Source organism: Neovison vison, chromosome 1 (assembly GCF_020171115.1).
Source record: "Neovison vison isolate M4711 chromosome 1, ASM_NN_V1, whole genome shotgun sequence".
NCBI classification, from domain to species: domain Eukaryota; kingdom Metazoa; phylum Chordata; class Mammalia; order Carnivora; family Mustelidae; genus Neogale; species Neogale vison.
Genome location: NC_058091.1, coordinates 219,319,038 through 219,346,336, shown reverse-complemented (window position 1 = coordinate 219,346,336; position 27,299 = coordinate 219,319,038). Strand labels below are relative to the sequence as shown.

Here is a 27,299-nt window from a genome sequence, read left to right as displayed (position 1 = left end):
TCTTAAATAAATAAAATCTTTAAAAAATTTAAACTTTACAATCATTTGGCCTGGATCTGCTTAAATTGGTATGTTTTCATTGTCGTTTGGTGTTTTTTAGGAATTATCCCCCCTCTATTAAAAGGAAATAATCTCATCTAGATTTTTTTTTTTTCATTTAGATTTTTAAAGTCATAGCTGTGTAGTTATATCTTGTCTCTCAGTCCTGATATTGAATACTTTTATTTTCTACCCAGGCTTGTGTGGAGGGTTTTCTGTTTTTGTTTTTTTGTATTTTGAAAGAATCAGTTTTGATATTACATTCCTACCACCTTTATTTTATAGTTTTAGCTCAACATCTTTTTCTAGTTTAAGTTAAATGCTCAATGTATTTTGGTGATAAAATCATTTATACACTTTCTTTGAGATAGCTTGTTTCTGAAGACCTCCTTTTTATCTATTCCTGGTCGTTGTAATTTTTTTGTGGTCCTTGATATGGAGATTATTTAACTGCTTATTTTCTAAGTACTAGGTTTCTTTTCAAAGTTTTTGTCAAACATCTTCATTGTTGGTGATTTTTTAATTTTGTTGGAAATGGAGTCTTTAAAAAGCCTTTTTGAAACTTAGTATTTTCTCTGTATATAAGTATTTGAATGACTTCTATAAATAAGCAAGGATATAGAAAAGGATTTTTTTTCCTGTTAGGTGACATAGTTCTAGGTACTTCCGTAGGTAAGTACTAAATTATAGGTGTAAAGAAAAAAAAAAGTATGTGTGTCAGGAACACATACACGCGTGTGAATATATTTTTCTTTTTCAGAGCCATTTCAAAGTAATTATAAATTTCAAGACAATGTCACCTTAAAATATTTCATCATGGGGGCGCCTGGGTGGCTCAGGGTTAAGACCTCTGCCTTTGGCTGGGGTCATGATCCCAGGGTCCTGGGATCAGCCCCGCACCGGGCTCTCTGCTCAGCGGGGAGCCTGCTTCCTTCTCTCTCTCTGCCTGCCTCTCTGCCTACTTGTGATCTTTGTCAAATAAATAACCAAAATCTTTAAAAAAAAGTTTAAAAAAATAGTTCATCATGCATCTCCTAAGTATTCATTTTCCTAAATAACCATGATCTTTATCACATTAAGACAATTAACAACGTATGTAATGTGCTGTGCGTATTCTAATTTCCTCAATTGTTTATGCAAGATGTTTTACAAACTTTTTTCCAATCCAGGTTCCAATCAAAATTAATGTTTCCCTAAGCGATAATTGTCCTGCTTTTTGTTTTTCAAGGCATGGACATTAACTGTCCAGTCTGTTGGTCTTATATAACGTCAGGTCTACATTTCTATCGCTTCCCTTTCTTAGCCTGGCAGGCACATCCATTTTCCAAGGCTGCGAAGGTTAAGGGAGTGTCAAGATGGGTCCAAAAACCGCTGTCCCGAAGATCCCCTGACCCTGCGCCAAGGATGAATGACTCAATGTGTTGCGTTTTCCCCTTGACTCAATGTGTTGCGTTTTTCCCTTCCAGGCTGTTCCTGGGAGGCAGGATGTGTCCCAAATGGCTGTAGCCCCACTCCTAGCTCAGCTCGGGATAGACAGAACTGATGCCTGAAGTTTAACTTTTTCTTATTAGCGGTCTAATACCAGTTTCCTGGGAAAGTGTCAGGAGCAGCCACAGCAACCGGAGAACGGGACGGAAGCCGTGGAGCCTTAGGGCGGAAGGGGCGGGCGGAGTGCGACGATTCTCCCGCCCTTTCCGGGCGTCAATTAAGTGGCGGGAAAACCGGCTCCTGAGGCTGCATCTTTCTGTCTCAGGCGTTTTCTCTTCGCGCCAGTCAGAATGGAGAAGCAGCCGGGAAAGCAAGCGGCTACGGAGCCCGCGGACTCCGGAGCGGGAGACGGGGAAGGCGAGCTACCACAGGTCGCCGGCGCCCAGGCGGCGCGTCCCGAGGACCGCTTGACCCTGCTGCTCAGGTTGTTGTCCCCTCTAGCCGGGATCCAAGCTGGCGTCGTGGCCGAGAGCCCCGCCCTTTGCTCTCAGGGTCCCGAAGGCTTCGAATTCTGAGTTGATCGCTTATTGCCTGCGTCACTACGTAATTCAGCTGAGCTTCTTAAGTCTCCTGCGTCATCTTCGAAAAAGGGGAGGGTTACACCTTCTTAGTAAAGTTGCGGTAGGGGTTAAATGGGATACTCAGAGGCAGGCGTTTAGCGTAGTGCCCCGGGCCCTTCGGCGCTGTAATTTCCCCTCCTTTTCTCCTGCACTCAAGCCCCGATATTCAGTCGGGTTGTGAGGTGTCTCTAAGGCCTTTAGCTACATAAAAAAATGTCCTCTTTGTTTTATGGTTATGACCGTTTTCTTTCTTTCTTTCTTTCTTTTTTTTTAGATTTTATTTGTCAGAGAGAGAGAGGGAGGACACAAGCAGGCAGAGCGGCAGGCAGAGGCGGAGAGAGAAGCAGGCTCCCCGCTGAGCAAGGAGCCCGATGCGAGACTCGATTACAGGACCCTGGGATCATGACCTGAGCCAAAGGCGGCGGCTTAACCAACTGAGCCACCCAGGCGTCCCAGTTAGAACACTTTTCTTTTTTTTTTTTTTTTAAGATTTTATTTATTTATTTGACAGAGATCACAAGTAGACAGAGAGGCAGGCAGAGAGAGAGAAGCAGGCTTTCCGCTGAGCAGAGAGCCCGATGCGGGACTCGATCCCAGGACCCTGAGATCATGACCTGAGCCGAAGGCAGCGGTCTAACCCACTGAGCCACCCAGGCGCCCTAGGATCCTTTTCAATCCAGAACCATCATTTGTTATATTTCCTACCAAGGGCGTGATGTTTATTCTTTTCCACTCAGTGCGGTGTGAATTTTGTTGTGGCCCCTCAAGCGAAGAATAGTTTTTATGTCTTTAAGTGGTTGGGACAAAAAAAAAAAATTCCTGAAAGAATATTTAATAACACGTGAAATTATATGAAATTCAAATTTTGGTGCCCTTAAGGAAAAGTTTTTTGTAACACAACTTTCCTGCTACACGGTCTGAGTTGAATAGCTAAAATAGAGACCGTGTGAATTACAGAGCTTGAAATATTTGTTTGGTCCTTTACAGGGAAAACAACAACAACAAAATATTCTAAATCATAATAAGGGGATCCTCCCCAAAGAATTGTAACTGTATTTTAGCTTAGCTACTACTTTGAAAGGTCCTGGCTAGTAAGCCTCACAGTCTCAGTTTAAAAAATTCCCTCCTGGGGTTCCTGGGTGGCTCAGTGGATTAAAGCCTCTGCCTTTGGCTCAGGTCGTGATCCCAGGTCCTTAGATTGAGCCCTGCATTGGGCTCTCTGCTCAGCGGGGAGCATGCTCCCCCTCCCACTCCCCGACTTGTGATCTCTGTCAAATAAATAACATCTTTAAAAAATAAAAATTCTCTGGGACGCCTGGGTGGCGCAGTTGGTTGGACGACTGCCTTCGGCTCAGGGCGTGATCCTGGAGTCCCGGGATCGAGTCCCACATCGGGCTCCCAGCTCCATGGGGAGTCTGCTTCGCTCTCTGACCTTCTCCTCGCTCGTGCTCTCTCTCACTGTCTCTCTCTCTCTCAAATAAATAAATAAAATCTTTAAAAAAAAAAATAAATAAATAAAAATTCCCTCCTGCCTACAACATAAAATTCTAAAATATTAAAGATATAGGATCACCTTTTTTATATCAGCTAAAAAGGGAGCTGTTCTTACAGAGTTTTTTGTTTGCTTTGTGTTTTTGTTTTTTTTTTAAATTTTATTTATTTGACAGACAGAGATCACAAGTAGGCAGAGAGGCAGGCAGAGAAAGAGGGAAGCAGGCTCCCTGTTGAGCAGAAAGCTAGATGCAGGGCTCCATCCCAGGACCCTGGGACCATGACCTGAGCCAAGAGCAGAGGTTTTAACCCACGGATCCACCCAGGCACCCCTTACACTATGTTTTATAATGCTAGCCTAACTTCTTAACCTGTAAGAAATTCTTTCCATTTGGAATTTCAAACATAAGGAACTTAAACCATAGAGGTTTAAAAATCTTTGTAATGTCACTTAGCTACTCATACAGGTCTCAAAATCATATAGATCTCAAAATTATAGAGCAGTTTCAGAATTATGAAACTACCATGTAAATGTCCAACATCTTCTAAGTATAATGTAATAACTAGTTAGGATTTTACCCATAGCTTTTCTACTTATTTTATGTATGATTTTTAATTAAGTACAATCTTAGGACAACTAAGAAACTATGAATTATCTATCTAAGAATTAATATATTTGTTACTTTTCTATATCTCCTAGGAGTGTTACAAACTTTTTAAATTTGTTAGAATGTTTGCAGTTTTCACCATTTTGATGTGTTTCTTCTTTGTGTAGCCCATATTTCTTGAGTGTAACATATTAATAAATTTAAAAGTTAGAAATTTAACTTTTCCTCATAGTTACTATATCTCCACCAGAGTCCATTTTGCATCTTTCTCTGAGGCCTTTTTTTTTTTTAAGGGATTTTATTTATTTATTTATTATTAAAAAGATTTTATTTATTTTTCAGAGAGAGAGAGGGGGAAAGAGCGAGCACAGGCAGACAGAATGGCAGGCAGAGGCGGAGGGAGAAGCAGGCTCCCTGCTGAGCAAGGAGCCCCATGTGGGACTCAATCCCAGGACGCCAGGACCATGACCTGAGCCGAAGGCGCTGCTTAACCAACTGAGCCACCCAGGCATCCCTTAAGGGATTTTATTTTTAAGCAATTGGCACACCCAATGTGAGGCTCCAACTCACAGCCTGAACTGAGTCAGCCAGGCCCTGTGCTCAGAAAGATTTGAGCATAGTTGACACAATGTTACATTAGTTTCTGTGTATAACTTAATGATTTGAAAAGTTTAGGGGTGCCTGGGTGACTTCAGTCAGTTAAGCGTCTGCCTTTAGCGCAAGTCAGGATCCCAGGACCCAGGGATCCATACTGTTTTCCATAGTGGCTGTACTAATTTACATTTCTACCAACAGTGCAGGAGGGTTCACTTTTTCTCCACATCCTGGCCAACTCTTGTTGTTTTTTGTCTTTTATTTTAGCCATTCTGATAGATGTGAGTGATAGCTCATTGTGGTTTTTATTTGCATTTCCCTGATCATTAGTAAAGTTGAGCTGTATCTTCTCATGTGTCTATTGGTCATCTATATGTCTTTGGAAAAATGTCTCCAGGCCATCTGCTCATTTCTTAAACAGACTGGTTTTTTTTGTGTGTTTTTTTGGTGTTGAGTTGTTTAAGTTCTTTCTATATTTTTGATATTAATTCCTTATAAAATAAATGATTTGCAGATATCTTCTCCCATTCAATAGATTGTCTTTTCATTTGCTAGGCAAAAACTTTTTAGTTTGATGTAGTCCCAATAGTTTATTTTTGCTTTTATTTTCCTTGCCTCAGGAGACATATCTAGAAAAATTTTGCTATTGCCAATGTCAGAAATTACTCCCTATTTTTCTAGTAAGATTTTTATGGTTTCAGGTCTCCTGTTTAATTCTTTAATCCATTTTGAGTTTAGTTTTATGTATGGTGTTAGAATGTAGTCCAATTTCATTCTTCTGCAAGTGGGTGTTCATTTTTCCCAGTACCATTTATTGAAAAGACTGTCTTTTCCTCATTGTATATTCTTGCTTCCTTTACCATAGATTAATTGAACATATAAATGTGGGTTTATTTCTAGGGTCAATATTCTGTTCTATAATCCATTGGTCTGTTTTTGTTCCAGTACCATACTGTTTTGACCTCTACAGCTTTGTAGTATCTCTTGAAATATGGAATAGTGATAGTTCAGGTTCATTCTTGGTTCTATAGGATTGCTTTGGCTGTTTGGGATCATTTGTGGTTCCATAAAATTTTATTTTAAAATTTTATTTATTGGGACGCCTGGGTGGCGCAGTTGGTTGAACGACTGCCTCCGGCTCAGGGCGTGATCCTGGAGTCCCGGGATCGAGTCCCACATCAGGCTCCCAGCTCCATGGGGAGTCTGCTTCGCTCTCTGACCTTCTCCTCGCTCATTCTCTCTCTCACTGTCTCTCTCTCTCAAATAAATAAAATAAAATCTTTAAAAAAAAAAAATTAAAAAAAAAATTTATTTATTTATTTGAGAGAGATTGTGAGCTCATGAGAGAGTACAAGCCAAAAAGGAGAAGCAGACTCCCTGCTGAGCAGGGAGCCTGATGCAGGGCTCAATCCTAGGACTTTGGGACCCTGACCTGAGCAGAAGGCAGATGCTTAACTAACTGAGCTCCCCAGAACCCTCCCCACCCCCCGCCATACAAATAGTAGTATTGATTGTTGTAGTTTAGTGAAAAATGCTGTTGGTATTTTGGTAGGTATTGCTTTGAAACCATAAATTGCTTTGGGTAATATGGACATTTTTTATATACTTTTTTTTTTAAGGTTTTTACTTATTTATTTGACAGAGAGAGAGAGAGATCACAAGTAGATGGAGAGGCAGGCAGAGAGAGAGAGAGGGAAGCAGGCTCCCTGCTGAGCAGAGAGCCCGATGCGGGACTCAATCCCAGGACCCTGAGATCATGACCTGAGCCTAATAAGGCAGAGGCTTAACCCACTGAGCCACCCAGGCGCCCCTGCAATATACTTTTTTTTTTTTTTTTAAGATTTTATTTATTCACTTGACAGAGAGAGATTACAAGTAGGCAGAGAGAGGAGGAAGCAGGCTCCCTGCTGAGCAGAGAGCCCGATGCGGGACTCGATCCCAGGACCCCGAGATCATGACCTGAGCTGAAGGCAGCAGCTTAACCCACTGAGCCACCCAGGCGCCCCCTGCAATATACTTTTAATACATGACATGGAATATCTTTCCTTTTGTTTTTGTCATCTTCAATTTCTTTCATCAGTGTTTTTTTTTTTTTTTTTTTTTTTTTTTTAAGATTTTATTTATTTATTTGACAGAGAGAGATCACAAGTAGGCAGAGAGGCAGGCAGAGAGAGAGAGAGGAGGAAGCAGGCTCCCTGCTGAGCAGAGAGCCCGATGTGGGACTCGATCCCAGGACCCTGAGATCATGACCTGAGCCGAAGGCAGCGGCTTAACCCACTGAGCCACCCAGGCGCCCCTCTTTCATCAGTGTTTTATGGTTTTCAGGGTACACGTCTTTCACCTCTTTGGTCAAGCTTATTCTTAGGTATTTTGTTCTTTTTGGTGCAATTGTGAATGGTGGTGTTTTTAAAATTTCTCTTTCCATGACTTTGTTTTTAGTATGGAGAAATGTTGCTGATTTCTGTGTTTTAAGTTTGTGTACTGCCACTTTACTGAATTCATTTATTCTAATACATTTTTTGGTTGAGTCTTCAGGATTTTGTGAGTATAGTCTCATGCTATCTGCAAATAGTGACAGTTTGATTTCCCTACCAATATGGATGCCTCTTATTTCTTTTTCTTGTCTGGCTGCTTTGGAGAGGACTTTCAGTACTGTGTTGAATAAAAGTGGTGAGGGTGGGAATGCCTGGGTGATTCAGTTGATTAAGCATCCATCTCTTGGTTTGGGCTCAGGTCATGATCTCAGGCTCATGAGGTGGAGCCTTGTGTCAGGCCCCACACTGAGCGGAGAGTCTGATTGATTCACAAATATTGTACTACCCTTGTATCCCAGATTAAATCCTGTCTGATTATGGTGAATGATTTTTTTGAATGTGTTGTTGTATGTGGTTCACTAATATTTTGTTGAGGATTTTTGCATCTATGTTCACCAGGGGTATATTGGCCTATAATTTTCTTTTTTTTTCTTTTTTCAGATTTTTAAAATTTATTTATTTGATGGACAGAGATCACAACTAGGCAGAGAGGCAGGCAGAGGGAGAGAGAGGAGGAAGCAGGCTCTCTGCGGAGCTCGATCCCAGGACCCTGAGATCACAACCAGAGCCAAAGGCAGAGGCTTTAACCCACTGAGCCACCCAGGCCCCCCTGTAATTTTCTTTTTTTGTTGTGTCTTTGTCTGGTTTTGGTATCTGGGTAATGCTGGCCTCGTAGAATGTATTTGGAAATTTTCCTTTATCTTCTGTTTTTTGGGGAATACTTTAAAAACCGGTGTTAACTCTTCTTTGAATGTCTGGTGGAATTCATCTGTGAGACCATCTAGTCCTGAAGGTTTTGGTAGTTGTTGTTGTTGTTGTTGTTTTTAAGATTTATTTATTTATTTGAGAAAGAGAGAAAGCATGAGTGAGAGGGGCAGAGGCAAAGGGAGAGTGAGAGAGATTCTCAAGCTGACTCCATGCTATATTGATTGAAGATCTCACTGAGTTCTTCCATTCTTTTCTCCAGCCCATTGAGTATCTTTACAACCATTACTTTAAATTCTTTTTCAGGATTACTGATTAGTTCTGTTTCATTTAGTTCTTTTTCTGAGTTTATTTTTCTTGTTTTTTCTTTTGGAGTATATTCCTCTGTCTCCCCATTTTGCTTGAGTTTTGTGTTTGTTTCTATAGAAGGGTAAACAGCTATTTCTCCTAAACATTATCTTGTGTATGGTGTCCCTTCTGCAGACTGTGTATGGTTGGTGACTTTAGCTGGCTGACTGGAGCTGTAGCTGTATGTGCTAGATACTCTTAAACTGTGGCATGTCTCCATCTCTCTTCTTGTTCTCTTTATCTTTGGTTATTCAGTAGCTGTTCAGTCAGCCCTTAGTTTTTCAGGAGGAATTGTTCAATTAATAGATGTAATTTGGTGTGTTCTGTGGAGGAGGACAAAGTTTTTCCTTTAAACCCATCTTCAACTGGAATTCTCTTTACACCTGCTTTAAATAAATCAGGCCAAACTAGAAGACATATTGCTGAGTACTTACACTCATTTTATTGCATAAACTTCTGAAAAAGGTGAGTTGGTTTATAATATAGTAGTGAGTAAATCCTCTATAAATATATGACTTTCTGGGGCACCTAACTGGCTCAGTCAGTAGAGCATGCAACTCTTGATCTTGGGGTTTTGACTTTGAGCCACATGTTAGGAGTAGAGTTTATTTAACTTTTTATTTTTATTTTTATTTTTATTTTTATTTTTTTTTAAAGATTTTATTTATTTATTTGACAGAGAGAAATCACAAGTAGATGGAGAGGCAGGCAGAGAGAGAGAGGGGGAAGCAGGCTCCCTGCTGAGCAGAGAGCCCGATGTGGGACTCGATCCCAGGACCCTGAGATCATGACCTGAGCCGAAGGCAGTGGCTTAACCCACTGAGCCACCCAGGCGCCCCAACTTTTTAAAAAGTATATATATGTGTGTGTGTGTGTGTGTGTGTGAGAGAGAGAGAGAGAGAGAGAGAGAGAGAGACTTTCTGTTTTCTTTATGCTTTCAGGCTGAGAGCACAGACAAAACAACAACTCTTGGAATATAAATCAATGGTTGATGCAAGTAAGTATTTTCATTTTCAGATAAGATTTTGTGAGCTTGGTGAGGAGCACTATTCTAAGAAAATCAATTTTACAAAAAGTTATTTATTTAGGGAATGGGAGTGTCAGCATAATGTGGTACTATACTATATAAAAAAGTCAAAGACCACGATTGCTCTGTGCCTCAGGAACTTGTTAGGAATTCAGGAAATAGATGAAAAAAACCCTAAATAATGGTGCAAGACAGTTTTAGTTCTGTTGATTAGAGAATTGGGAAGTTTCTGTGGGAAGGAATCATAGGACTGGATCATGAATAGCTTAGAGGTTAAATTAGTGGATCAGGTGATTGTTAAGTGATCCAAGATTTATACTTTGAGAAATACTTTAAGAAAGGAATGAGAGGGGCGCCTGGGTGGCTCAGTGGGTTAAGCCGCTGCCTTCAGCTCAGGTCATGATATCAGGGTCCAGGGATCGAGCCCCGCATCAGGCTCTCTGCTCAGCAGGGAGCCTGCTTCCTCCTCTCTCTCTGTCTGCCTCTCTGCCTACTTGTGATCTGTCTGTCAAAAAAAAAAAAAAAAAATCTTTAAAATAAATAAATAAAAGCTAGGAATGAGAGGCAGAAGGGAGATCATCTTTTTTTTTTTTTTTTTTTTTTGAAGATTTTATTTATTTATTTGACAGACAGAGATCACAAGGATCTCTGTCTCTTTGGCTCATGTCATAATCTCAGGGTCCTGGGATAGAGCCCCTTGTGAGGCTCCCTGATCAGTGGGAGTCTGCTTCTCCCTCTCTTCCCCACTCATGCTCTCTCTCACTATCTCTGTCTCTCTCTCTCTCAAATAAATAAATAAAGTCTTAAAAAAAAAAGATTTGAGGTGCATGGTTTGCACAGTCAGTTAAACATCTGCTTTCAGCTTGGGTCATGATCCCAGGGTCCTGGGACTGAGCCTTGAGTGGGACTCCTTGCTCAGTGGGCAGTCTGCTTCTCTTTCTCCCCTAGTCTCTCCCCCGGCTCATGCTTTCTTTCAGTCCACAACCCCCCCACCCCGCCCTGCCTCGCCAATAAATAAATAAATAATCTGTTCTTTTTTAAAAGATTTTATTTATTTATTTGAGAGAGAATAAGAGAGAGCATGAGAGGGGAGAAGGTCAGAGGGAGAAGCAGACTCTGTGGAACTGGGAACCTGTTGTGGGACTCGATCCTGGGACTCCAGGATCATGACCTGAGCTGAAGGCAGTGACTTAACCAACTGAGACACCCAGGCATCCCAATAAATAAATAATCTTTAAAAAAAAAAAAAAAGAGTTTATTTATTTGAGAGAGACAGAAAGCACAACCAAGGGGAAGGATGGGGGAGGGGCAGAGGGAAAGGGATAAGCAGACTCCCTGCTGAGCAAGGAGCCCAGATGCAGGGCTCAATGCAGGATCCTGGGATCATAACCTGAGCCCAGGGCAGATGCTTAACAGAGTGAGCCACCCAGTCACCCCTGAAGAGATGTAAATTTATCTTTTAAGTTCTAGAAGTCTTAAGGAGCAAGAGAGTACTAAAATAATGGTTTAGCTCTCCTAAAATAATGGCCATTATTGCAACCTAATTTGAATTCAAAAACTAGCTTTTGAATTACAAAGATAGGTTTTGGTGAGTCTTTCTATCTCTGTGAAATAGGCTTAAAGAATAAAACCAAAACTTTAGGTTGAATCAAGAATTATGGAAAACCTGGGGCGCCTGGGTGGCTCAGTGGGTTAAGCCGCTGCCTTCTGCTCAGGTCATGGTCTCAGGGTCCTGGGATCGAGTCCCACATCGGGCTCTCTGCTCAGCAGGGAGCCTGCTTCCCTCTCTCTCTGCCTGCCTCTCCGATTACTTGTGATTTCTCTCTGTCAAATAAATAAATAAAATCTTTAAAAAAAAAAAAGAATTATGGAAAACCTAAAGGGCCACATAGATGACTTCGGTCACTTCACCTGAATACATGTTTAACTTAGGAACTTTTCAGACTGCTCAGATTCTTTTATAAGGCCATAGATCCAAAGGCAGTTCTACTGTGTTGTCCATCTGATACTCCAGGTTTTCTAAAGTCTTTTTATGCAAAACAAGAACAACAAAAAGTAGGACAATGAAATGAGCCCCCTGGCCTCTTTTCTGCTTAGTAAAACTAGTGATTTATGAAACTGGGATATGAAGCAGGTCTTCTTGCCTCCAGAGTCATGACCTTACTTACATTATATCAATAATGCTTCCATCAAAAACTATCAGTATGGGGGCACCTGGGTGGCTCAGTTGGTTGAGCATCTGTCTTGGGCTCAGGTCATGATCTTGAAGTCCTGGGATGGAGTCCACATTGGGCTCCCTGCTAAGCAGGGGGTCTGCTTCTCCCTCTCCCTCTGTATCTCCCTCCAGTTTGTGTGCTCTTTCTCACTCTCTCAAATAAATAAATAAATATGCTTTTAAAAAAGATCAGTAAAATGATTATACCATTAAGGTACGTTCTTCCTAGAAGCAAGAGATTTGCATTTATTTAGCATCCTTTTTAAAATTTGATAGTTGGTCTTATGAAATTTTAGCCATTCTAATGAGTATGTAGTGGTATCTCATGTAGCTTTAGTTTACATTTCCCTGATAACTAATGATATTGAATATCTTTTCATGTGGCTATTGGCAATTAATGTATTTCCATTTATAAAGTAGATCTGTAAATCTACTTTTATGAAGTGTTAAAATATTTGCCTATTTTTAGTTGGATTGTTAACTATATTTATAAACAACACAAACTCAATAATATTTATAAATATAGTTATTTTTTTCAGATATCTATATATATATATTTATAGATGTAGGTGTATATTTATAGATGTAGGTCTCTATATATTTATAGAGTTATAGGTATCTGTATTTACTTATATATTTAGCAGGTATTTTCTCCCAGTTTGTTTCTTGCCTTTTTTTTTTTCTTTTAAGATTTTTATTTATTTATTTATTTGACAGACAGAGATCACAAGCAGGCAGAGAGGCAGGCAGAGAGAGGAGAGGAAGCAGGCTCTTCGCTGAGAAAGGAGCCCAATGGGGGGCTCGATCCCAGGACCCTGGGATCATGACCTGAGCCAAAGACAGAGGCTTTAACCCACTGAGCCACCCAGGTGCCCTGGGGTAGATTGTTTTATTAGCCATATTGATTCTTCTAATATCTATACATGATATATTTTTTCAGTATTTGAACATATTCAGTGTAGATGTCGTATGCATATCTTGTTAAATTTATCCTTAAGTATTAATTTCCAATTTTTTTTCAAATTTATTTTTGTGAGCAAGAGTATGAGTGCATGAAGGGAGGGGGCACAGGGAGAAGCAGACTCCCCACTGAGCAGGGAGCCCTACGCAGGACTCAGTCCCAGGACCCTGGGATCATGACTTGAGCCAATGGCAGACTCTTAATGGACTGAGCCACCCATGCACCCCTGATTGTTTTTTCCTAACATAAAGACTTACAGTTGATCTTTCTGACATTGCTCATGGTACTATTCTACTCCTTTTTTATTTTACATTATTCTCAAACTGCTCTGTCCAGTATGGTAGCCACTATCTCCATGTGATAATCGAACACTTAAAATGTGACTATAGTCCCTTGAGAGGGACAATAAATGCAAAATACAGAAGATTATAAAATATTTCATTAGTAATTTTCTTTCATTTATTTTTTGAAAACATTTTATTTATTTATCTGAGAGAGAGAATAAGACAGAGAGCATGAGAGGTGGGAGGTCAAAGGGAGAAGTAGATTCTGCTGAGCAGGAAGCCCGATGCTGGACTCTATCCTGGGACTCCAGGATTGTAACCTGAGCCAAAGGCAGTGCTTAACTAACTGAGCCACACAGGTGCCCCTTCATTAGTAATTTAAGATTAATTACATGTTAAAATATTTTAGACCTATTGAGTTAAAATAAGTCACACTGAAATATTTTAACTTGCTTTATAATAGTATAGAAACTAAAAGTTAAAAATTAAATTTTTGGTTTGCATTTATAGCTTATATTATATATCTGTTGGACCATACTCTTCTCAACTATTACTAACTTCAAAAAATTTTTTATTTGTAGCTGAAGAAAAGGCTCCAGAACAAATCTTGCAAGATAAGCAAGTTGAAGCGTATGTCATATCTTTAAATTTTGTGTTTTTTACTAAGATTTGGTATTATCACCCATCTTACACCATTATTTTCCTTTTTCCTTTTCTTTATTTTCCCAGTAATTTTTCATGCTTGTACTTAGAAGTTGTTGATATGGGAGATGGACCTAATATGTACATCGGTGACCACAGTAGCACTTTTGGCATTCCCCTTCACAAGATAATTAGCTGAGTACCTCGGAGGCATCTGTTTACCAAATCTAGAAATGCATCAGTGTGGGGGAACCTGCAGAATAATTTTATCTAGATAGGGTCATTTTACTTTTTTCAAAGGTTTACTTTTATATTTTTCAATATTCAATGACTTTTTTTTATATTACTGAAATTTTTTTGTTCATGCTTCTTTGACAGTAAAATTGAAGACCTGGAAAATGAAATTGAAGAGGTGAAAATTGCTTTTGAAATGAAAAAGCTTGCATTAGACAGGTAATTATTATAGTCTAGGTATAAGCATTGAGAAGTCAATGCAAAACAGGTATGACTTGAGGTGGAGGGAATCTTTTAATTAGTCTAAATGAGATTAATCAAGTGATAATGATCATTAGATAATGGTTACACAAATTTTGAGTCCTGAGAGAAAAGTTACATCGTTCATTAATACCTTCATTTGAAGTAGTTACATGAGATTGACTTAATAAAATGTCAGTCAAGGAAATTGAAGGGTGAGCTTAAATCCCATCCAGTGTTTCAAAGGATTATGTGGATTCAGTTACTACAGTAACTATTAATCAAGTAAAAGAATTGTTATCAAGTTTAAAGATACACACACATATTTAAGATTTTATTTTATTTTTTTTTATTTTTTAAAGATGTTATTTATTTATTTGAGAGAGAGAGAAAGAGCATGAGAGGGGAGAAGGTCAGAGGGAAAAGCAGACACCCCACAGAGCTGGGAGCCCGATGCAGGGCTCCATCCCAGGACTCCGGGATTACGACCTGAGCCAAAGGCAGTGGCTTAACCGACTGAGCCACCCAGGTGCCCCTAAGATTTTATTTTTAAGTAACACACCAATGTGGGGCTCAAACTCAGCCCCAAGATCAGGAGTCTCATTCTTTACTGATTGAGCCAGCCAGGTGCCCCTAAATACATTTTTGATATAGGTTTTGCATCTGTATTTTAAAATCCATTGAACAAATAATTTGAATGCTTACTATGTCTTAAGCTTTGTGGTAGGTGTTAGTATACAGTTGTTAATAAGAGAAACATGATCTTACAGACCTGTGATCTGAATTAATGATCTCCATTAAGTGGATGACTTAAAATTACTTCCTTGTGTTTCTGGGCTTCTCGGATGAATTTCTTATACATTTAATTGAAAAGTAGTTAAAGTCCTCTTTATTGCTTCTACCAGTGAACATGTTTCTGTATTCTCATAAGCTGGCTCATTATATAGATTATATGTATTTTTTTATTAATTCATTTTAAGTAACTCTTTGCCCTACTTGGGGCTTGAACTCATGATCCTGAGATCAAGTGTTGCATGTTCTCTGGACTGAAACAGCCTGGTGCCCTAGATCATTTTTTTGTTTGTTTAAAGATTTTATTTATTTATTTGACAGAGAGAGATCACAAGTAGGCAGAGAAGCAGGCAGAGAGAGAGGGGGAAGCAGGCTCCCTGCCAGCAGAGAATCCGATTTGGGGCTCGATTCCAGGACCCCAAGATCATGACCTGAGCCGAAGGCAGAGGCTTAACCCACTGAGCCACCCAGGTGCCCCATAGATCATTTTTTTTTTTAAGATGACTTCAGAGCTATTAAGAGATCTTATTTTAATGAATTGAATTTTTTTGTATGTGGCAGAAAGGAAGAAATTAATATTGCTAAGTTGATTGCCTTTTCATTATTACTTATTAGCTATTTGGATATAAAAGTAATTTATGCAGTTTGTTTTTGTTTGTATGAATGCATATTTTAAAGTTTACATTCAGGTATGGCTTTGTATTCCCTAACTCCATGTTAGGCCTAACCTGGTCTCTGTAGTGCCTTAATGGTTCCTTCTGGCCCTGCACCAAAGTGGATGGCTTGGAGAGCAAAGCTCAGGTTGATTTCAAGTCTTATTGGTCCCTCAGCCTGGCAGCACACAACCACAGGCAGCAGCCCTTTCCATCTTGTTATTTTCCATTTCTGTGATTTATTTATCAAAGTATTTCCCATACAATAGTGTTTATAAACCTACTAATGGTTTAGGTTACATTTTAAAGAAAAATCAGGGGTGCCTGGGTGGCTCAGTTGGTTAAGCAATTGCCTTCAGCTCAGGTCATCGTCCTGGATTCCCGGGATCGAATCCTGGGATGAAGTCCCACATCAGGCCTGCTCAGTAGGGAGTCAGCTTCTCTCTCTCTAATACTCCTTCTTCTCATGCTTTTTCTCACTTTCAAATAAATAAATAAAATCTTTTAAAAAATCAGTCTTTAAGTTGTATATATACATATTTCTTTTCAATGTACACAGATGTTATTCATGTTTTATAATGCCAGCTTTTTTTCCTTGCATTGTAGGATGCAACTTTCGACTGCACTTAAAAAAAACCTGGAGAAAAATAACCCCAGGACTAGGTATGTTTGTTTTTTTTTTTTCCTTTTTTACTGAATTTGTTAAGGCTAAGAATAAGAAGGGAGATCTGCATAATGACTTTAGTTTTCTGAATTTTTTTAAATTAACTGTCAGTGCCATCCATCTTTATCTGGGGAATAAGAAAAGTGATGGAATTTTTGGCCTCTGCAGCATTGTAATTTTTAGAGTCCTACTGACATTTGGTTGGATTGCAACACTAAGAAGCAATGGAGATTTTTAGCCAGACAGTCTGATGAGTTTGAAGGAAGATTTTGAAAGTTTACTTTTGTTCAGTATTTACTATAAAACAGGGATAGAGCTGTCTCACTTACCCAATAACCAGGAATTGGGTTATTGAGACAGGAAGTATATGCGTCATTTTTCACTGGCAGAAAATGAGCTTGTATATGTAAACTATTTGGCAAGAAATATAAAATTAAAACTCTGACAGCTAAAGTTCTATATAATCTGGTCCTCTGTGTCTGGCCTCAGGGGCCTTACCTATGCTCTTATATCTCAAAGCTCTAAAAAAATCTTGTGATAAAAGATCTCCTGGAGTGCCTAGGTGGCTCAATCAGTTTAGCATCTGCCTTTGGCTCTGGTTGTAATCCCGGGGTCCTGGGATCAAGCCCCACATCGGGCTCCCTGCTAATTGGGAGCCTGCTTCTCCCTCTCCCTCTGCTACTCCCCCTTCTAGTGCTCTCTTTCTGTCAAATAAATGAATAAAATCTTTAAAAAAAAATGATCTCCTACCATTAGCTCCGGAAAAGTGTTAAGATGCATCTGGACACTTCCTTTTTCTGGGTGTCTTAGTTCAGACTGATAATGTATTCTCCCCATATTCCATTTAACTCCAGGATTACATAAATCCTAAAATATGAATTTGGGCCCTCTAACGATTGCTCCTCCATAAAAGGTGAGCTTTAAAAAGATTCCTTTTGGGGCGCCTGGGTGGCTCAGAGGGTTAAAGCCTCTGCCTTCGGCTCGGGTCATGATCCCAGGGTCCTGGGATCGAGCCCCGCATGTGGCTCTCTGCTCAGTGGGAAGCCTGCTTCCTCCTCTCTCTCTCTCTCTCTGCCTGCCTCTCTGCCTACTTGTGATCTCTGTCTGTCAAATAAATAAATAAAATATTTAAAAAAAAAAAAAAAGAATAAAAAGATTCCTTTTTTTTTTCTTTCAAGATTTTATTTATTTGAGAATGAGAAGACAAGCATAGAGAGCTGCAGGCAGAGGAAGAAGCAGGCTCCCCACTAAGCAGGGAGCCCGATGCGGGACTTGATCCCAGGACCCTAGAATCATGACCTGACCCTTAACTGACCGAGCCACCCAGGTGTCCTGAGCTTTAAACATTCTTGAGTTAAAGAGGTACAGGAGAAATTGACCCCCAGAAAGGACAGAAAGGCCAAGCAGGCTGAGGTAGTTTCTTTAGCAAGTTTTAAGTTTACAAACCAGTATAGCTATAACTAGTAGAAAATGAGTTTAGTGTTCCCAGGTCTTACAAAGATTCACATTTTCAGCCTCCTCAACAAAATCCTTTGCATGAAGTGTTTCTCATGCCTGGCTGATATCAGAATAATTAGTACACAGTGATCACATTGCTGGTCCCATCCCAAACCTGTTGACTCAATCTCTGAGTCCAGATGGGCATGATGGGGGTAATGTGGTGGTCTGCATTAAACATCCTCCCAAAGGGTAGTGGCACTTTAGAAATATAAGAACCATTATTCTTACCCAGTCTTACTTTTTACTGTTTGGCTCCAGCTATGTCAAGGTAGGTAATCTAGGTAATTACTTCATGTTCTTAAAGAGTCAAGAATTTCCCTTGTGCTACTCTGTGCACAACTCTTTCATTACTGGTTGTGATGAAACCATACTCTAGTTGTGGTTTCATTTTTCTCTTTCAGCAGATTCTTTCCTCTTGGTGTTTTACTTTGCTTTATATTCCTGGTGTCTACACAGGTCTTGGGATGTAGTAGTACTCAAAAATATTTGTTGAAGACATGAGGGTAAGAAGCGTCTTGAATATTCATTGAAACTATTCTTTATGATGCTATTTGTAATAGTGAATACATATCTTAATACATTTGTCAGACCCAAAGAATGTACACCATCAAGAGTGAACCCTATGGGGCACCTGGGTGCCTCAGTGGGTTAAGCCACTGCCTTCGGCTCGGGTCATGATCTCAGGGTCCCAGAATTAAGCCCCACATCGGGCTCCCTGCTCAGTGGGGAGTCTGCTTCCTTCTCTCTCTCTGCCTGCCTCCTCTGCCTACCTTTGATCTCTGTCTGTCAAATAAATAAATAAAATCTTAAAAAAAAAAAAAAGAATGAACCTTAATGTGCTTTGGATGATAACGATATGTTAATGTAGATTCATCATTTGTGATGAGTGGACCTTTCTGGTAGGGGATGTTGATAGTTGAGGGTGCTGTGTGTGGTGGGGGACAGAGGTATATGGGTTTACTTTGCATTTCAGTTTTAAAATATTTTATTTATTTATTTGACAGAGATTACAAGTAGGCAGAGAGGCAGGCAGAGAGAGAGGAAGGGAAGCAGGCCCCCTGCTGAGCAGAGAGCCCTATGCGGCACTCGATCCCAGGACCCTGAGATCATGACCTGAGCCGAAGGCAGCGGCTTAACCCACTGAGCCAGCCAGGAGCCCCTGCATTTCAGTTTTGCTATGAATCTAAAACTGCTCTAAAAAATAAAGTCTGTTTTTCACATTTTAAATTTTTTTTAAAAGATTTTATTTATTTATTTGACAGACTAGAGATCACAAGTAGGCAGAGAGGCAGGCAGAGAGAGAGAGGGAGGCAGGCTCCCTGCTTGATTCCAGGACATGGGGCTTGATTCCAGGACCCTGAGATCATGATCCAAGCTAAAAGCAGAGGCTTAACCCACTGAGCCACCCAGGCGCCCCTAAAGTCTGTTTTCAAAAAAGCAACTCATTAGCATGTTATTAGGGCTTTTTCTCCAAAATAGGAGATTTTTAGAAATGTTCCTACATGCTTAAATTTCACATTTTTTTTAATTGTCTGTGACTTTCTATTGAAGGATAAGTAAATTCCATGAAAGGAAATACATAGCAATTGATTTTGTTCATTAATGATATTTATTATTATTATTTTTTGATATTTACTATTTTTAATCAGGGTTACAAATCATTTTTTTATTCCTTTTCAGCGTGCTCATGGATAACATGAAACACATATTAAAGCTAAACAAATTAATAATGAAATCACACCAGGTAACTGCGTATTGGGCTGCTTATGCATTCTCATGATTTCAGTGCCTTGTTGCTTGCAACTGTATTATGTGTGATCATACAGGATTACCCAAAGATTACTGGTATGATTGGAATTCACTGTTCTTAAGTCTTCTTTTTCTCATAACTCAGTTATTTCTGTCTATTGTTGCTAATTATTCACTTAAAATTTAAGCTACTGTCCTTTTTCTTTTTTGGTATGGAAATAAAGGGATTGAAAATAGGAGGTTTGGAAAACATGGGTAATAGAGAAAATTCAGTGATGTATTATAGGTTTATTCTTAGGTAATGCACCTTAATCTTTTTATTTTTAATAACAGGAATCTTGGGATTTGGAGGAAAAACTACTTGATGTTAGAAAGAAGAGATTACGTATGTAGAACAGTTTTTTTGTTTTGTTTTTTGTAGAAAACATTTTTACTTACTGTGGAGATTGATAAGGCCAGTTACCTCAGCCATTGAGAAATTTCTTAATTTTCAGATTTTCTTAAAATTTTACACATGGCATTTTTAAAAGTAGTATATAAAATGTTCACTTGATTCATTTTTGTTGTTTTAGAACTTTAAATCACAAAATTAATACATTCCCAGGGAAAGAAAAATCAAATGATACAGAGTGTATAATGTGAAACCCATATTTCCTTCCTGTGTGACCACAGTTAGGTATATATCATTCCAGTACTTTTTCCATGTCCATATAAACATATTTATACATACATAATTTTATTTTATTTTTTTCAATTAACACATAATGTGTTATTTGTTTCAGGGGTACAGGTGATTCAATAGTCTTACACAATTCACAGTCCTCATCATAGCACATACCCTCCCCAATGTCCATAACCCAGCCACCCTATCCCTCCCACCCCTTGCACTCCACCAACCCTCTGTTTGTTTCCTGAGATTAAGAGTCTCTTATGGTTTGTCTCCCTCCCTGGTTTCATCTTGTTTTGTTTTTTTTTTCTCCTCTATTCCCCTATGGGATCTGCCTTATTTCTCAGATTCCACGTATCATTGAGATCATATGATAATTGTCCTTCTCTAATTGACTTATTTCACTTAGGATAATACCTTCTAGCTCCATCCACATCGCTGCAAATGGCAAGATTTCTTTTTTGATGGCTACATAATATTCCATTATATATATATATACATACATACATACCAACCACATCTTCTTTATCCATTCATTTCTTGATGGCCATCTAGGTTCTTTCCATAGTTTGGCTGTTATGGGCATTGCACCTATAAACATTTGGGTGCACGTGCCCCTTTGGATCACTACATTTATATCTTTGGGTAAATACCCAGTAGTGCAATTGCTGGGTGGTAGGGTAACTCTATTTTCAACTTTTTGAGGAACCTCCATACTTTTTTCCAGAGTAGCTGTGCCAGCTTGCATTCCCACCAATGGTGTAGGAGGGTTCCCCTTTCTCTGCATCCTTTGGAACATCTGTCATTTCCTGAATTGTTAATTTTAGCCATTCTGACTGGTATGAGGTAGTATCTCACTGTAGTTTTGATTTATATTTCCCTGATGTCAAGTGATTTGAGCACTTTTTCATGTGTCTCTCTTGGCCATTTGAATGTCTTCTTTATATATACTTAATTTTAAATTATCTTTTTTTTTTTTTAAAGATTTTATTTATTTATTTGACAGAGAGAGATCACAAGTAGGCAGAGAGGCAGGCAGAGAGAGAGAGGAGGAAGCAGGCTCCCTGCTGAGCAGAGAGCCCGATGTGGGACTCGATCCCAGGACCCTGAGATCACGACCTGAGCCGAAGGCAGCGGCTTAACCCACTGAGCCACCCAGGCGCCCCTAAATTGTGATTTGATACGTATAATTCTACAGCTTTTTTAACTTAACATGAGATGGCTTTTTGCATTGAAATTATTGAAACTTTTTTTAAAGTAGTAATATACATTTTCAGTAGAATTTGGAAACAGAAAAGTATACTTAGGGAAAGTAAAATTTTTAAATTTACTATCAAGATATAATCACTCTTCAGTGGTTCTTTTTGTTGTTGTTGTTAAAGGTTTTTATTTTATTTATTTAAGAGAGAGAGTGCTTACACTCGCAAGAGTGCACAAGCAGGGTGAGGGCCAGAGAGAGAAGCAGGCTCTTCGCTGAGCAGGGAGCCCATTGTGGAGTTCGATCCCGGGACTCCAGGATCATGACCTGAGCTGAAGGCAGCCATCTAATCGATTGAGCCATCCAGGTGCCCCCACCCCTTTTTTAAAGATTTTATTTTTTTGTTTATTTGAGTGGGAGAAGGCATGAGCAGGAGCAGGGGAAGGAGCAGAGGGAGAGAGAGAATCTCAAGCAGGCTTCATGCTGATGAGGTTGTATTTCGACCTCATTGGGGAGATAGGTGCCGGATTTGATTTCACAACCCTGAGATCATGACCTGAGTAGAAATCGAGTGAGACACTTACCTGACTGAGCCTCTCAGAGGTGCCTTCAGTGCTTATTTCTTATCTAATAAAATTGGCCTCATTTATTCTATGTTGTAAATTGCCTTTTTCATTTAATAGTATGGGCATGATTTATTGTTTTTATATATGACACAGATTTGCCTGTTTGTAAGTAATCTCAGGGTCAGAAATAGTTCCAGTCACCTGATCTAATCACCCTTTGGGTGTTCAGTGTTTTTCCTTGAATTCCAACCTATTTTTGATCCATTAATATCAATGAACCAAGCTCTTGGGACACACCTATTTATGGTTTGAGATAGTTTAATTCTTATAACCTTTCAGGAAATACAGGAAATGGTTGATGATGTGTTTATCCCTGGAGAAGAGAATCTCTTAACTGGAAATTTATCTTGTTGATATGTCATTTTTGTAAATAAAGGAGGAAAAGGTATTTCCTTACATATATCTTCTGCCTTTCTTTTGACAACCCTGAGTAAGTCCTCTTTAATGTGGTGTCACTTCAAACGTAAGTAGACAGGTGTCATTATCATGCAGGACACGGCTAAGGTTAAAATACTGGTATTTTTCATCACGAAAGTCATTTTCAGATCAAAATGGAATTGTAACTTAAAATGATGCTTATTAAATATTTTCTCTTGATATAGTCAGGAATTGTTCTGCTTCACAGTTTCTCCAGTTTCTTGTTTGTAGGAGTTGTTCAATAATGTATTTTTTTTAACCTGATAGAATTAAAACAAGCTTCAGAAAGTAAGCTTTTAGAAATACAGACTGAAAAGAACAAACAGAAAAATGATTTGGCTGTTATGGAGAATTCGGACAAGATAAAGGCCATACAACAAAACCTGCAGATGGAGATACAGATTACTACAGTTATTCAGCATGTGTTTCAGGTAACATTTATATAAGGAAAGTAGATAAAGAACTTTTTAAAAATGGTTCTGTTACTTTAGATTTACTTTCAGTTAGTCTTTGATCCTGAAAAAAACATGAATTCAATACTAAATATTAGTCTGTTTACATATATTTGGAATTTGTATCTATTTAATGTTTTAGGCTTTGACTTTTTGTTATGGTTAGAACTTAGGCATTTGTAAGTGTAATGACTTTAGCAGCTTTGTGGAGACAGGTATAATGGTGGAAAGTATTAGAACTTAAACTTGGGAGGTAGGGAAAAACATGGATGCAGGTAATGGAAATCTAGAATTATGTTCCATACTGCAACTTAAAAGTTGTGAACCTTGAGCAAATTATTTAAGTTTTCTAAACATCAGTTTCCCTGTTTAGAAAGAAAGGTTGTAAAACTTAAAAAAGATAATTCATGTTAATCTGTTTAGCATAATGTCTGGTCCAAGTAAATTCTCAATAAATGTTGGTAGTTATTAGCATATTACCTCTTAAATTTTATGTGCTCCTTTATTCTGGAGGGTTTTCTTTTTTTTTTTTTTTTTAAAGATTTTATTTATTTACTTGACAGAGAGAGATCACAAGTAGGCAGAGAGGCAAGCAGAGAGAGAGAGGGGAGGAAGCAGGCTCCCCGCCGAGCAAAGAGCCCGACTCGGGGCTCGATCCCAGGACTCTGAGATCATGACCCGAGCTGAAGGCAGCGGCTCAACCCACTGAGCCACCCAGGCGTCCCATCTTTTTTTTTTTTTAATATTTTATTTTTTGGGGCGCCTGGGTGGCTCAGTGGGTTAAGCCGCTGCCTTCGGCTCAGGTCATGATCTCGGGGTCCTGGGATCGAGTCCCGCATCGGGCTCTCTGCTCAGCAGGGAGCCTGCTTCCCTCTCTCTCTCTCTCTCTCTCTGCCTGCCTCTCCATCTACTTGTGATTTCTCTCTGTCAAATAAATAAATAAAATCTTTAAAAAAAAAAAAATATTTTATTTTTTGTCAGAGAGAGAGCGCAAGAGAGCAAACGCATAAGCAGAGGGAGTGGCAGGCAGAGGGAGAAGCAGGCTTCCTGTTGAGCAAGGAGCCAGATGTGGCACTATAACCCAGGACCCTGGGATCATGACTGGAGCTAAAGGCAGATGCTTAGACGACTGAGCCAGCAGACATCCCAGTTCTGGAGGGTTTTCATTACTTTTTTTGAATTCTAAAATGTCTCAAACTGATTAAATGAAATACTTATATTACTAGATTCAATTAGGAAGATACACAGTTAAAACTGCCCATTATGTGTAAAGCAAATATTTATTATGTGTAAAGCATATCCTTGTAGAATATGAGTTCTTATAGCTGACCATAAGAAATTCTTCAGGTCTCTTTTTATTTTAAGACTTTGTTTATTTATTTAAAAGAGAACACAAGCAGTGGGAAGGGAGAGTGGGGGGAAGGAATCTTAGGCACACTGCACACTGAGCACAGAGCCATCATGGGCTCAATCTAATGACCCTGAAGTCTTGACCTCAGCCCAAACCAAGTGTCAGTTGCTTAACTGTCTGAGCCGCCCAGGCTCCCCTCTTCATCAGGTCTTAAACCTACCTTTTAGTAGCAGTGGGTTACTCTATTAGGAGTAAGGAAGTCCCTTAAACTAACCTCCAGTGGAGAACTGCATCATAAATACAGGATCAGATTAATTTTTTTTTGGCATACTTTCCTTCCTACTACTTTTGGAGACTTCAATTTTTTGTCTTTCTTAGCTTTTATTCATATCCTCTTAGTGTTAATTTTGATTTAATGAAATTGTTGCTTTGTTAAGCAGAACACAGCTTTGGCTACATTAGGAGCTTCTGCCCCTAATGGGTTCAGTCGTACTTGAATGCTTACTTCCCTTTGCGTTTGTAAATTTAATTGGATTTACATACACCAGCCCTATAGCAAGAATGTGCCATGCGTAAGCCATATTGTTAAGTATTTTTATATATAACAATATAACACTTAAATTCTAAAATCTATTTGAACAGAATTTGAATTAGTAACTTAGTATCTTCAAGCCATAGTTTTTCTATTTAAATAAATAGGGCATAATAGTTTATGGTTAAACTATTTTTCACTGTAGAAGTGCAAAATGACTGAACCATAGCTGCAGTCTTTTTCCTTTAATTTAGAATATCACTGCAAACATCCCAAAAACTGATGAATCCAAAAAAATTGTTGTAACATTGTAAATATTCTCTAGAATTATGAGAATCAAGTATGAACCCTTACTGAAGTGGAAATGAGGATACAAGAATGTATTTTTTCTTTTTTAAATAGGTTTTACTTATTTATTCATTCATTTATTTGAGAGAGAGTGAACATGCATAAGTAGGAGGAGGGGGCAGAGGGAGAGGGACAGAGAATCTCAAACAGCAAACTCTGCCCTGAGGGAATGGAGTTGTGTGTATGTGGGCATGCACACACATGTGCAGGGGTGGAGGAGGAGGGCTCTGTCTCAATCCTGCCAGATCAGGACCTGAGCCAAAACCAAGAGTCAGACCCTTAACTGATTGAGCCCACCGGGCCCCCAAGAATATATTTTTTATAGAATAGATGCCCATACCTTATTGGTAAATATTTGATAAGATTAGTGAAGGGGGGGCGCCTGGGTTGCTCAGTTGGTTAAGTGTGTGCCTTCAGCTTAGGTCCTGATCCCAGGGTCCTTGTATTGAGCTCACCCAACATAGGACTCCCTGCTCAGCGGGGAACCTGCTTCTCCCTTTCCCTCTGTTCCTCCCTCCTGCTTGTGGTCTCTCCCTTTCTCTCTCAAAAAAATAAATAAAATCCTTTTTTTAAAAATTAATGTAAGAGAATTTTTAAAAATCTTGTTAAATTTGTAATTGTACTTATAACTTTAATATAATTTTTTTTTATTACAGAACCTTATTTTAGGAAGTAAAGCCAATTGGGCAGAGGATCCTGCTTTTAAGGAAACTGTTCTACAGCTTGAGAAGAATCTCACCATGATCTAATAAGAATTCTGATTTGTCATTTTTTGCTTTAATCTTGATATGTCATTTAAATAGCAAATTTCAAGTAAAATTTTTATTTAATAATCTCGGAACTGATATTGCAAACTTTTGTAGCTTAACACTATAACATGGAATTTGTTCTTTCAAATATATTAATTAAAGTGACTGGCATTCTCTAAAAGAATCTGAAAGGGTCCCAAAAGACATCTAATTAAGCTTTCCACTGAATGTGGACATTTTTTTTATAACATTCCTGGCAGTCCCAACTCATTTGGAAAACAACTTTTTTTTTTCTTTTTCTTTTTTTCTCTTCTTTTCTTTCTTCCTTTTTTTATTCTTTGTAGTTTAAAGTTTTTATAAATTGCAGTTAGTTAACATACAGTTTAATATTAGTTTCAGGAGTAGAATTTAGTGATTCATCACTTACATTTGACACCTTAGTGCTAATCACAAAAGTGTCCTCCTTAATACTCATCATCCATTTAACCCATCCCTCCACCCCCCATTATTTGGAATACTTTTGTGCATTTGTCAGTCAACTAAAATATTAGAAGAATGAGAAAGAGATATCCGTATCTTGATGTTTTTTCAACTATCAGTTGTATCGATATACATAGCATTGTAAATTATATAGCTTGGTATAAGTTGAAGGTATACAATGGGTTGACATAGCATTGTATAAGTTGAAGGTATACAGTGGGTTGATTTGACCACCATGGCATTAGCTCACATCTCCATTGTGTCACATAATTATTTTTCTTTTGTTGTAAGAAGATTTAAGATCTTAGTGACTTTGAAATATACAATAAGGTATTCTTAACTATAATCACAATGCTATGCATTTGATTTCCAAAAACTTACTCATCTTCTAACTGCATTTTTGTATTCTGTGAGCAACATCTCCCCAAGTCCCCCACACTCCATCCGTATCTTTATTTCTTTTCCCATCTGCATCTTTTTTTTTTTTTAATTTTTTTTTTTTTTTTTTTTTTACTGGTAACACCTTTTTAATAGGTCAAAGTAACTGTACGGTTTGTTTTTTTTTTTTAATTTTTTTAAAAGATTTTATTTATTTGACAGAGAGAGAGCACACGCACACAAGCGGGGAAATGGCAGACAGAGGGACAAGCAGGCTCCCTGCTGAGCAAGGAGTCAGATGTGGGGCTCCATCCTAAGACCCTGGGATCATGACCTGAGCCAAAGGCAAACAGTTAAACAACTGAGCGACCCCTATATCCCCATCTACACATCTTTAAACAGAAACCCAAATAAAGCACCTCAATCTTGAAAAACAAGATAAAATGTACCTGAAATGTTAAGGCTTGTGGTTATATTAGAGTAATTGTGACTTTTTATTTTTTTTATTATTTTTTTAATTGTGACTTTTTAATTTTGTATTTCTATATCACATATTACTTGTATAAGTTAAAAAGTAAAAAGAGTAAATGTTACTCTGTCTTATTAAAAAATAGAACTTGGGGCGCCTGGGTGGCTCAATGGGTTAAAGCCTCTGCCTTTGGCTCGGGTCATGATCCCAGGGTCCTGGGATCCAGTCCCGCATCGGGCTGTCTGCTCAGCAGGGAGCCTGCTTCTCCGACTCTCTCTGCCTGCCTCTCTGCCTACTTTTGATC

The 27,299-nt window shown here is 38.8% G+C and overlaps 1 protein-coding gene across 1 annotated transcript; it reads left to right on the top strand.

The window, feature by feature from the left end:
* Positions 1-1,759: 1,759 nt before the first annotated feature.
* On the top strand, positions 1,760-25,969 carry CENPH (centromere protein H). The gene is made up of 9 exons (XM_044267801.1): positions 1,760-1,951; positions 9,309-9,364; positions 13,436-13,484; positions 13,875-13,949; positions 16,022-16,078; positions 19,260-19,323; positions 19,662-19,713; positions 22,504-22,667; positions 25,576-25,969. Exons 1-9 carry the CDS (start codon positions 1,818-1,820, stop codon positions 25,666-25,668), a joined length of 744 nt encoding a protein of 247 aa, XP_044123736.1. The 5' UTR covers positions 1,760-1,817; the 3' UTR covers positions 25,669-25,969.
* The last annotated feature ends 1,330 nt before the right edge of the window (positions 25,970-27,299 follow it).

Bases quoted from the DNA above. Each gene is read 5' to 3' on its own strand.
- CENPH (XM_044267801.1), top strand. From the start codon at position 1,818: ATGGAGAAGCAGCCGGGAAAGCAAGCGGCTACGGAGCCCGCGGACTCC. The intron at 13,950-16,021 runs GTAATTATTATA...CTTGCATTGTAG, and splicing joins AAAAAGCTTGCATTAGACAG to GATGCAACTTTCGACTGCAC. The intron at 19,324-19,661 runs GTAACTGCGTAT...TTTTAATAACAG, and splicing joins TAATAATGAAATCACACCAG to GAATCTTGGGATTTGGAGGA.